The sequence below is a fragment of the Berkeleyomyces rouxiae genome (genome assembly GCF_048999995.1).
Source record: "Berkeleyomyces rouxiae strain 22BRR77 chromosome Unknown BrBRR77_ptg000004l, whole genome shotgun sequence".
NCBI lineage: Eukaryota > Fungi > Ascomycota > Sordariomycetes > Microascales > Ceratocystidaceae > Berkeleyomyces > Berkeleyomyces rouxiae.
This window is the reverse complement of record NW_027396494.1, coordinates 1,312,953-1,325,129: the sequence shown is the minus strand read 5'-3', so window position 1 is coordinate 1,325,129 and position 12,177 is coordinate 1,312,953. Positions and strand designations below refer to the sequence as shown.

Here is a 12,177-nt window from a genome sequence, read left to right as displayed (position 1 = left end):
CATAAAGAGCGAAAACTTGTTAAGAAAGAAGACGGTAGCACGATCAACTGGCTGGCCTGGGCCCCAGCGGGGCTACATATATACTTGTACATGTGCTCTACAGACAGACCAAGCAGTCCCCTCCCCCGGCCTGGCGGCGTAGGAGTAGTAACTATGACACCGCTTTACCTGGTCGTTGGCATTTCTGTGACTGTTATCAAAAGAGCCCCTCTAGGCGCGAAAAGAACACGCTACTCGTTCTCGCTTGTTCTAGTGACCCCAGTGCCCTAAACCTCTGGACCACAGAAGACTCATCAGTGAAGCAGTGGCCATCTGCCCAGTGGATGTCCCCTTGACTCAACCAGCCCTCCACTTCGGCCACTCCCGAAGACGGCTTCACGTGACCAACATGTTTGCAGGGTGGACTGCATAGTGTGCTGGCAAACCCTGACCCTAGCCCCTGCACTGTCCCATCGGGCGCCGCCGATAGGAGGCCGTTGGATTAAACTTGGAGTCATTCATGAACTCGAAGAACGACGGTTTACATGAAGCCCGGGGCGGGCGCTTGTGCGCTAGGGTCCTAGGGTATAGTGAATACTTATCCAGTCCCTGTGCCACCAAAGTTGTACTTGAAAGCTCGGATTCTTTTCTTCATTTTTCTTGACGTGTTTTCCTTCAAATCATCACGATACTGAGAATTTCAAGCTCCGAAACATGAAAAAGAGTTTGCTCTCACATTATCAGATTGTGGTTCTCCCTTACAAAACCATCCAATACCGAGCACATTTCTCCCGACTCGAACCAAGTATAATGTATACTACTTTCTTCTATGACCTACAAAGGTGTTTGGCCCAGAGATTCTGTTTGTCTCTTTCAAAATGTAAGCATGACACCACTTAGGCTGTGACTCTTGCCATGACGTGGATATCCAGTCATCCGGTACAGTGTAATTATTACTGTAAACTGAAATTTGGAGTTGGTCTTCAAGGTTTTAGAACCCAAATCACACTCATCTGGTTCGTGGATTGACCGTGAACAGACATGGAGTCTGATGAAGATAATGTCCATGACTGCTGCGCTGAGTTGGAATGATTACACGAGTTGAAACGATTACACGAGTTTAAATAAAGCAGCTTGATTCAACCCGTATACTCTCTACATGGCATATATACACTAGCTCCGTTCTTCTCTCCCAGACTTGCATTGCGATCATCGGTTGGTACTTGTAGTGCTTGTCTTGTAACTGGCGTTACAAGTACGGTTTTACCAATATCCAGTCAACATTTCACCTATTGAAACCCACAAGAGAGGCAAGTGTCAGGAAAGTTACAAAGCAACCTTTCTTCTCAAGAGGCTGTGGGATGAGCGAAGGTATAGAAGTCTTTGCTGACTTTGTAGATAGTAGTGTGTAATATCTTGACTTGACTTGACTATATTTAACGTCTACCGGAATCACCAAGATCAAACGACGAGTGTGTAACATCAGGTAGTTGGTCCCACTTTTGTTAACATTTATGGAGGCCAATTAATCCGAGACCTTCAACAATCACCTAAGACCCGCCCGGTTAGCTCAATCGGTAGAGCGTGAGACTCTTAATCTCAAGGTTGCGGGTTCGACCCCCGCATTGGGCTCAATTCCCAGTGCTCCAGTTCAACTGGACTCTCGAACCTCGGGTTTGTTTTTTGTGGTTTTTGCCCATTTTTATTTATTTTTCTGGCTGTATTTGTGAGGAATGCTATTTGCACTGTGGGAATAAAAATTTCCTTTTTCATCGTAAAAAAAACCCCCATGTCAAGTTCAGGATCTTTTTTGAAGTTGGGGGGGTTTCTTTTTTCTTTTTTTCCCTCGTGAGTGGACGGGTTAATAAAGACTTTCAATTCATCTCGCGAGTATACAGGTAAATAAAGAATGAATCAATCACTTTCAATTCAAGTTGGCCCTTGTGTCACGGCTTTTTTACATATTATCCCCCCTCCGTACTACAAATGCTGCTGCTACAATCATGTTGTCCCATCGCCGTGAGCGGGTATCCTGTCAAAAGGAGAAGGGAAGAGGAAGAGGAGTAGGAGAAAAAAGCCTACCGAGGCCGATCCTGTCGCTTGAGCTTCTTTATACACCCATCTTAGCTCGGCATGGCAACAAAGCCCAGTCTTGCTGTCACAAAAACGTTCATGTCATGTGTATAACTACAAGAATTGTATGTACTTGTACTTGTGGTCTGATGGCGAGGTGTTTCAGAGACTCTGTTCGTCGGGGTTGAAAGCCGTGACGATCACTTCCTGACGACCAAGATCAAATGTAATCTTGTGTCTTTGTTTCTTTCTTGCGTTGGCTCCGCATTATTACTGGTTTCTTCAAGTGCATGTCAGCACAGACAAACCCTAATAGTACGTTATCGGGGCGAGTGAGAGGTTTCTTATTCTTCGGCCAACTCCTCTTCTGGACTAACTATCTGCGAATCATAGTCCAGCTTTCATTCCCAGTCATGACCAAAAAAAAAAAAGGACTTTTGTTTGAGATTATTAAGCTCCTTGCCGTATCGAAGAAAAAGAACATCCGAATAGTGCATACCACACTGGATGGAGGGTAAAGGTACCGAACGGATCTTTTGTATAGGCGATGGTGCATCTGTACTTGTCTATTTTTTTCTTCCTCTCCTTGTTTTACTCTTCTGACGTACGGAAAACAGAGTCGGCTATCAGCGAGCGACCCTTGCGGTCTTTTTGTACCTGCTGCTGCTGCTTGTGCGGAAGGCCGCAGTGGGAAGCCATGTAATCATCTGAGGAGGAGATCGTAGATTATTCATGTAGAAATGGATGGAGTTGGAGATGGGGAAACTGAGCCAGCCCATACTACAGGTGTTTATAGAGCTTTGGCCGATCCCACGAACTGTAGACTTGCAGGTTATCATCATCTTGCCTATTCAATATTGTGATTTATTTATTTATTCATGTTTTTGTCGCTTGGATTTTTGTCTCGCTTGGTGCTTGAGGTCAGACCCGCGGCGGGTGTGAGCAGCGTCTTTCTCGGGAGAGAGGAGAGAGGGGGGGCTTTTGCTTGCGTAGTTCCTTCGTGTTCCTTCATCCTGCCCGTCTCTTGCTTTCTGGCTTGTGCCTTTTTTTTTTCTTTAAACAGTTTGGCTTCTTGTGCCTCTCTGCCTGTCGCTTGTCTTTTCTTGGAGGGAGGGGGATTTTTGTTCTTTTCCCGGTCTTGTTCTGTTTTGAGTCTAGGCTTTGTCGCCCTGTTCTGCTCGTTCTGCCTACCCCTGCTGGTAGTACAGCGCCCATTAACCAACCTGTTTCTCTTTAGCCGTGTTTCTCGCCCTCGCCTTTTGTCTGGTCTAGTTAATTTGTTTCTATGCCTTGTCGTTTCTACCTCCTTGCATCTTGTATCTTTTTTTTTTCCTTCCCCTTCTTTTGCTTCTTCCACCGACAGTCTTTGGGACTGACTTGAGCTGCTTATCCAACGAGAAGTACGCACTTGGCTCAGCCCTAATCTTCTTCATTTCCGCCGTTCAGCCCGCCTTTCTTTTTCTCCGCCTCTCCCTCTTCTCTTCCCAGCGATTTGGCGACTAGACGTCTCGACTTTGGATGCCGCATGACTCGATCTTGACTCGCAGACGGCAAGAGCGACCGACCTCGAGAACCCCCCGTTTAGGCAATTGCTCCAGTCCGATCAAGCAGTTGCCTGTTCTTGGTCCTTCTCCCTTGGTGTCCTGTCCTATTTTTGTCCCATCATCATCAACCACCATCGCCGTTATCTGATCTCGACTTTGGCCAAAGAGAAAAGGCCGCGATTCTTTTTTGGCTCCCTCTTTGTCTATCGCGACAGCATTCTCCTCTCGTGATGCCATCCTTCTTCCGTCGCCGCCATGAGCCTGAGGACATCACACCGCATCCGGGCCCGATGGACCGCGCCGAAGCCTCGGGGCTCGAGCATCTGACCGGCGCCGCAACCTATGACCACCAGACCGAGAAGAAGGATGGCCTCGGCGGTATCCAAAAACTCGACGCCTACAACTCGCTCGACCCCAACCTGCCGCTCGAGAAGCTGACCGAGCTCGATGCCGCGCTGGCCAATGGCGCCGCTGAAAAGGGCGGCGATACCAAGGCCAAGGCCGGCGACAAGGACGCGTCCAACCTGCAGGATGGCTCCCAGGACAGCAGCCCCTACCCCGAAGTGCGGGCTGTGGTGCGCGACTACGACGAGGACCTTCCTGCCAACACGATCCGTGCCTGGACCATTGGCCTGCTCTTGTGCACTCTCGGGTCCGGGGTTAACATGCTTTTTTCTCTGCGCAACCCTAGCGTAACCATCACGACATATGTGGTGCAGCTGGTGGCATATCCGATTGGTCGCGGATGGGATTTGATTTTCCCAGATCGGGAATGGCAGATTTTCGGCCTCAAGTTCAACCTGAAGCCGGGGCCGTTCAACTACAAGGAGCACGTGATAGTTGTGGTAATGTCGAATGTATGTTTTTCTTGAAGCTCCCCTCCCCCGGTGCTTTCTGAACTGCTCGGAGAGTCTCAACTAACCCTTTGTTTCACCCAGGCCGCTTATGGAGGTGGTGCTCTATATGCCACAGATGTCTTGATTGCCCAAGAGTTGTTTTACGGCCAGCACTTTGGCTGGGCCTTCCAGCTGCTGTTTGGGATCACTACGCTATGCACCGGATACGGCCTTGCCGGCCTGGCCCGGCGCTTTCTCGTGTGGCCGGCGTCCATGATCTGGCCATCGAACCTGGTCAACTGCGCGCTATTCTACACGCTGCACGATCACACGCCCGCGGATCCAGCGCGCACCAACGGATGGAAGATTCCGCGCTTCAAGCTTTTCCTGATTGTGTTTGGTGCTAGCTTTGTGTGGTACTGGTTCCCCGGCTGGATCTTCCAGGGCCTGTCGTACCTGACGTGGATCTGCTGGGTGGCACCGGACAGCGTCATTGTGAACAAGCTGTTTGGAGGGTACAGCGGATACGGACTTTTCCCCGTCAGTCTCGACTGGACTGTGATTTCGGGTTTCATTGGCTCGCCGCTCATCCCACCTTTCCACGCCATCGCCAATGTCGTCGGCGGCATCATTGTCTTCTTCGTTTTCTTGTCCATGGGCCTCCACTTTACCGGCACGTGGTACTCGGACTATTTCCCGGTGCAGAGCTCGCTATCCTTTGACAATCTCGGCTTCGAGTACAACGTGTCGCGCATTCTCAACTCCAAGTTTGAGTTCGACGAGGCTGCGTACCACGCCTACTCGCCCATCTTCCTGCCCACGCAATTCGCCCTGTCGTATGGGCTGTCGTTTGCTGCCGTCACGGCCGTCATCGTGCACGTGTGGCTGTATCACGGCAAGGAAATCTGGAAGCAGTTCCGCCTCGCGCGCCACCAGGAAGACGATGTGCACATGCGCCTGATGAAAAAGTACCGCGATGCCGAAGACTGGTGGTACGTGGCGCTGTTCCTCGTCATGTTTGGCCTGTCGCTGGGCGTCATTGCTGGCTGGCCCACGGGCTTCCCCGTGTGGGCCTTCTTCGTCTGCATCCTGATCCCCGTCCTGTGGCTGCTGCCCATTGGCATTGTGCAGGCCATCTCCAACATCCAGCTGGGGCTCAATGTCCTGACCGAGTTCATCATTGGCTACATGGTGCCGGGCAAGCCGCTGACCATGATGATGTTCAAGAACTACGGCTACGTGTGCATGGGCCAGGCGCTCTTTTTCGCCCAGGATCTCAAGCTGGGTCACTACATGAAGGTGCCGCCGCGCGTCATGTTTTCGTCACAGCTGGTGGCCTCGGTGTGGTCGGCCATTGTGCAGATCGTCGTCATGAACTGGGCCTTTGACCACATCCCCAACCTGTGCGACGCCAAGCAGGAAAACCACTACACGTGCCCCGGCGGCCGCGTCTACTACACCGCCTCCGTCGTCTGGGGCGCCATCGGCCCCGCGCGCATCTTTAGCAGCGGCGCCATGTACAGCAGCCTGCAGTGGTTCTGGCTCGTCGGCGCCGTCACGCCCGTCATCACGTGGTTCCTGGCGCGCCGCTGGCCGCACTCGCTGTGGCGCTATGTCAGCGCGCCGCTCATCTTTGGCGGCTCGGGCTGGCTGCCGCCGGCCAGCGTGTACATCTACCTCTGCTGGGGCATCGTCGGCACCTTCTTCAACTACTTTGTCAAGCGCCGCTACACTGGCTGGTGGCTGCAGTACAACTACATTGTCTCGGCGGCCCTGGACTGCGGCCTTGTTGTCGCCACGCTCGTCATCTTTTTCACGCTGTACTTGACGTCGGCTACTCACCCGCAGTGGTGGGGCAACCTCGGCGCCCTCGAGACGCGCGATTACTTGGAGACTGCCGTGAGCTCCAAGGTGGCCGAGGGACAAACTATTGGTCCGGCCCAGTGGCCATAGAAGACCGGGCCGTGAAGCCTGTGAACGTGAAATGCGGAGTAAACGGGTGTATCGGGAATAGGGTTAATTTGGTTGCCGGCGTTGATGCATACAGTAGTTTGTTTTCGTTTATACACATGGTTTTATTTCTTCTTGTTCTTTCAGATATCTATGGTTTGCAGTTCGGGTCAATTTCTACTTGAGTTCTCAAAGCTTCGTCTGGTTATTGTGATCTGAGTTTCAAGGTTCACATGTAGTCACAACTAAAACTTCCCACAATGCATGCACTACAATTGAGCTTTTGTATTTTTGTCAATTATGAAAACAATTCTAGAATACACGCAGAAGCAGTGTCTGCTTGTTCTCCGCGCACGTCGTAATGCAGCAACAGGCCTACCACGACAGGACAGGACAACTTTTTTTTGAGGTGGGAGAGAAGGAGGCAGGTCAAGTAAGAAAACGAATAGGAAGAGGAGGGGGACGTAAGATCTATGGATTTCTCCCTGAAAAGCAAAAAAAAAAAGGGGGGGGGGGGGATAGCAAAGCAGAGCCAGGGAAAGCAAAAAACCAAAAGAGGAAATGTAGCGTAATGATGTAATAGAGGTTGATGATGTACAGAGCCACAAAGCACTGGCGTGTGTGTTGGCTGGCGGAGAGGGGGCGCAAGAGGACAGACGGGCGGGCATAATGAAGAGAGAAAAAAACAAGGGGAGCTGGGGATATAATGTACATGGGGGTATGAAGAACCAAACAAGAGGGAGCGGTAAGTGGCTGGCTTAGCTCTCACCAAACATGTGCAGCACGCCCTCGTAGATGCCAAACATGATGGCCGCGTTGGGCACGGCCCGGAGCAGATGCGGCGTCATGCCGCCGTACAGGCCAGCGAAGCCCTCCTCCTTCCACACGAGCTTGAAGCATTGCACCAGGCCTGTGTACTTTTGTCGGCCATCGGCCATGGGCGCCTGGCGCAGCCGCGTGCGGGCCACTTCGTGCGGGTACGTGATGATGCTGGCAACCAGCTTGGCGCCGCCGGCTGCGCTGAGCTTGCCCATGATGTCGCCGAAGCTGTCCCAGGCCGTGCGCTCGCCGCCACGCGCCTGGATGCGCAGCTCGCGCAGGGCCAGCCGCCGCTTCATCTCCTCGTACAGCATCCACTGCAGCGTGCTCTCGGCCACGCCAAGATAGCTGGCGCTCATGCCCTTGTACATGGCGCCAATGCCTTCGGTCCGGAGCACCTGAGCAGCGCAGTCAAAGGCGTTGCGGTAGCGGCGCAGTGACACACTGCCCTGCTTGGTGGCCGTGTCCTTGTCGAGCTGGAGACGGGTCTTGATCATCCAGATGGGGTTGGTGGCGGTAGCGGTACACACGCCGGCCAGAGCGGCAGCCGAGAGATGCACCCAGCTGGCCTCTCGGCCATTGTTGAGATGATCGGAAATTAGCCGCTTGCCGTTGCCGTATGTGTAAAAGTGGATGGACCGCGCGGGAACCACGCCAACAAGATTGGGTCCGAGGCCCTTGAACAGGGCGCGGGGGCCCTCCGCCCGCCACACGTTGGCCAGGATCTGAAGCGTCTCGTTTAGGTGGCGGCTAGCGGCCCTGATGGGATGGAGGATGCCGCCGCTGGGCATGTGGCTGGCTGCTGCCCGCGATTCAAGCAGCTGGGCCTGGTAAAAGTCTGACTGGAGGCGAGTGCGCAAAACATCGAGCGGGGCTGTAAAGGCGGCAGCGGTCATGCCTCCGGCACTGTTGCAAAAGAGTTAGTGAACAAGGCGCAGTCAAGATAAGCAAGGCTTAGGCAAGCCGGGTCAGCAGCGCCAGCCGCAAGTCAGTGAGGGGTGGTAGGCTGGCGGGGGAGGCGAGAGACCGGGAAAGCGATGTCCAAGGCACAGTGGAGAGAGACTCACCCGCCAGCAACAAAGTGCACCCACGATCGAGCAGCGCTTGACGTGGTTTTGGAGGGCGCCACTGCCGGGCTGGGAGACGGAGTCGGTCCAAGGGCGGCAAGCGGGACCGACGGAGAGGCGCCGTCAACGGGCCGTGACTTGGCATCGGGCAGGGCCTGGGCGATCATAGTCGAGCAGATTTTTATTTATTCTTTTTATTTTACGGCAGAGTAGACAAGGAGTGGGCGTGTGATTGTGTCTCGAGAGACGCCGTCGATTTGCAGTCTTTTGGTTGTGGGCAGTGGAAATGGCCCAAGAGAAAGAAGACCAGGCCGGGCAGGGCAAGACGGACAGGGCCCGCTATCGATAGAATCTCGACAAAAAAAAAGAAGGACAATTTGTCTCTGCGGCGAATTGGCGAGACGCAGTTGCAAAATGGAAGAAACACAAGTTGGACAGCGTCAAGAAAACAAAAGACACAGCGGCGGTGATGATGTAAGAGGAAGAAGAAAAAGAAAACTGCGGAGAGGAGGAAAAAAAAATTAAGCTTCAGAGGTGATGTAATAAAATACAAATTACAAAGATGCAACTGCAGCCCAGAAAAAAAAGAACAGTCGGCGCTCCTTCTTTGAACAAGTTCTAATCGATAAAAATTTTCCCACTGCAGGAAAACACTGGGTTTTGGGTTGCCCCGCAGCCAATCTAGTGGAAGAAGGTAGTCAGCCTGTCTTTTTTGCTACTTTACTTGAATACCGGGGCACTGCAACTGCAGTCCGCCCGCCTCCATTGTGTTCAGATCGCTTTATTGCATATTTATCTGCCAATGTGAATGTGCAAGTTGTATGTAATGCTACCCATGTGTTCGTGTGCTCGTATGCTATGCTCATCTGGCCGGCGGTCCGGGTTGGACTGCACATCTACTGCCATCCAACGCGCGAACTCCCGTCGTTCTTCATTTCCCGCGCCGGAGTCTGCGCCTGCGTCTGTGTTACTGCGACTGCTGCCGGTGTCGACACCGATGCCGATGCCGATGCCGATGCCGGTGCCGGTGCCGACGCTGCCGCCGCTGATGCTACGTCTGCCATCACCGTGAGCATCAAGTGTGCCGGTTCTCGTGGGGGCATGGGCGGCTGTGAGGACCGGCTCAAGCTATGGCTGTGGCTGTGGCTGTGGCTGTGACTATGGCCATGCCCATGGTTGGCGTGACTATGGCCGAGTATCGGGTCTAACGGTTGCCCCTTGTGTGCCAATCCACTGCTGCCTCCGCTCCCTTCGGCACCGTCCACCTCCATACGCATGTGTACCTCGGGTGCTGCTGCTGCTGCTGCTCGGTGGTGGTGTTCTGACCCTGGCGTACCAGGCGCTAAAGAGCTAGAGTCGTCACCGGCAGTACTTTCATCCCGAGAAACGGTTTGTGGTGTTAATTGGTCCATCACGGGCGAGAGCAACCGGTCTTCATGGCTCATGCCGATGGGCACAGCGAGATTGATTCCCGGAAGTGGCAGATTTGGTGCGCCGACAGTAGATGCGTGCATGCTCGATGGTGCACCAACATTAACTCCGGCATTGGTGTTAGTGTTGGCATTGGTATTCCCACTATCCCTGCTCACAAGTGCCATTTCCTCTTCGGTTACCATCTTCCATGCGCACTTGGCGTGCTTCTTAGTGCAGCCTTGGCATGCAGTGAGATGCTTGACACAGTTCAGTCGAAGCCGTCTACAGCGGTCACATTGTGGCACAACTGGCGCGCCTTTTTCTAGTCTTTCGATTCGAGCCATAATGAGCTCGCGATTAAAGGTCTCGGTATCCGTTGAACTTGGATCCATTGTCATTTCCGGAGTCAGCCGCCGGTATGCTTGACTGCTGACAGACAGTCTGTTGCTGCTGTTATTGCTACCACCGCCATGGCCTTTGCCCGAGCCAATGCTCCCAGCGCAGCCGTGGCCTTTCCCAGAATTGCCGGTGGGAGTGACACTGCCGGTTGGCACCAGCGGCGGTAACTGTATCACAGGTGTGGGTATTGGCGATACCGGTAGACTAGACGGCCTTCTCGGCGCATGGTCTCTGGGAATGTTGACGGCGGGTAACGGCGTAGAAGGTGGTTGCAATTGTAATTGCGGTGGTTGAGTTTGAGACTGTGAGTGTGAATGTGAATGTGAATGTGAAAGATGCGGTTGTTGTTGTGTTTGTAGTTGGAGTTTGGGTTGCTGTGTTTCAAACTGCTGCAGCAGATCTGCATGTAAATCATAACCCCCACTCGGGCCATGCCGATGTTGTGGATACCACGACGATCGGTTTCCATTCCCAACGGCAGTGGGGCCCTGATGCGATTGTTTCTGCTGGTCATGGTGGTGCTGGCTGGGGTGTCGAGTATGATGCATCGGGTGCTGCTGAGATTGCGGGGGTGGTTGCTGATGGCTGCGCCTCTTTTCAATGGCTAGTTTCCTGCGGCCGAGGTTGTAGTTGAGCTGGCGGGCCCGCTTGGCAACCTCGTCAGCCCGCATAATCAGCATCTGAAGCCTTGACTCGAGTATATCGACAGTGGCTAGCTCAGCCGTTTCGTCCTGGTCCAGTGGCTGATGTGGTATTAGGCGGTCAATGGCGCCGGAAACAATGAGTCGCCAGTCGTCTTCTGTAATTTCAACGCCGTACCCATATAGACTGAATCGGCAGACACGATCTTTGCCCATGACGTTGGTCAGGATAAAGTCATTGGGGTTTTCCTTTGCAAAGGCAACAATATCAACCCAACATATTGGCCGACTATATGGCGTCTGCGAAGGCGATGTAACTATTGGCCCTTCAAAGGCACTCTCCAGCGCCTTGAGAAGACGGGGCCCGGTCAGTTTGGCGCCCAAGCGCAGCGCAAGACTCTCGTGATTGTTGAGAACACCTATTGTGACGTTCCAGCGTTAGTTGGTTGCAAGCTTTACGAGAGTCTTGAACTGTAAAAAAAAAACAAAAAAAAAGGCCCACGGGAACATGGCTCAAAAACCTACCCTCATAATCCTCTATTAACCCAAGTATGTCGGCAAAAGTGTCGCGGTCGCCTTCCATGAGCCGTAGTCTCCCCATGTTATTTTGGGCTAGATAATTTATGGGCGCAGTATCAACTGGACAACATAGGCTGTTAATAAAGATTCTGCTCCCCAAAGGACTGACAGAGTAGACATGGACATACTGTGGGACGGCATGGGGCGCGGGATCAAGTCGGTGGGCACTGAGGCTTCGTGGGCGTTTCGCTTCCGCTTGAGCGGTTCATGATCAGAGGCATTCGCCATGGCGGGGAGCGGTTCGAGATCGAAGAGAGGTGGAAAGCGACAGGTGAGTGGTGCGGTGTAGTCTTCAGGGCGTAGGAAACAGTAGGAGCAGGAGCCAAGTTCGAATTTCAGATTTCGGTCACGGCATCGGGGCCGGGAGTGGGGAGTGGAGAATGGAGAATGGGGAGTGCTCGGGAGGGAGGGCCCAGCCTCGGGAGTCTAGGCGAAGAGACAAACTCAGGCCGGCAGCGAGTCGAATAGTGGAAGCAGAGCCAGGCTGGAGCACAGTAAGCTCCAGCGCGTCGCCCTAGCGTGATGCGCCAGTTTTACCGAAAACGAAGGCCCTTCTGGAGACAAAGGGCACGAGCACCAAGACGGAAACGCGCAGCACAACAGGTAAGACCCACGACCAATGGAAGCCGTCAGGCGGGCGGACGGTTCTCCGGCCAATATTTTTTTTCGTCCAACAGGCTTGCAAGGCCGACGAGAGCCGGGGATACAAGTGGTGAAACCGTCGAGTCTTGTAGGCGTTGAGCTGGCGCAGCACGGAGAGCGGTTCGGGGTGTCGGCGCAAGGAGATAGGACGGGAGTTTACCTTGGGTCAGAAAAGAAAGTGAGGCACGGGGAAGAGGCTGAGAGCACAGGAGGAAGAGAAGCAAAAGTGCCGCCT

The 12,177-nt window shown here is 53.3% G+C and overlaps 3 protein-coding genes across 3 annotated transcripts; 1 reads left to right on the top strand and 2 right to left on the bottom strand.

The window, feature by feature from the left end:
• Positions 1 to 3,826: 3,826 nt before the first annotated feature.
• On the top strand, positions 3,827 to 6,385 carry BROUX77_004595 (uncharacterized protein; the record flags this gene model as incomplete). Its single annotated transcript, XM_073749374.1, has 2 exons — positions 3,827 to 4,453; positions 4,535 to 6,385. 2 exons carry the CDS (start codon positions 3,827 to 3,829, stop codon positions 6,383 to 6,385), a joined length of 2,478 nt encoding a protein of 825 aa, XP_073605052.1.
• A 755-nt stretch (positions 6,386 to 7,140) lies between these two features.
• Positions 7,141 to 8,435, bottom strand: BROUX77_004594 (uncharacterized protein; the record flags this gene model as incomplete). The annotated part of the gene is made up of 2 exons (XM_073749373.1): positions 7,141 to 8,107; positions 8,269 to 8,435. 2 exons carry the CDS (start codon positions 8,433 to 8,435, stop codon positions 7,141 to 7,143), a joined length of 1,134 nt encoding a protein of 377 aa, XP_073605051.1.
• A 729-nt stretch (positions 8,436 to 9,164) lies between these two features.
• BROUX77_004593 (uncharacterized protein) lies at positions 9,165 to 11,528 on the bottom strand (the record flags this gene model as incomplete). The annotated part of the gene is made up of 3 exons (XM_073749372.1): positions 9,165 to 11,140; positions 11,247 to 11,360; positions 11,429 to 11,528. The coding sequence occupies 3 exons, from the start codon at positions 11,526 to 11,528 to the stop codon at positions 9,165 to 9,167; spliced, it is 2,190 nt and encodes a 729-aa protein (XP_073605050.1).
• Between the last annotated feature and the right edge of the window lie 649 nt (positions 11,529 to 12,177).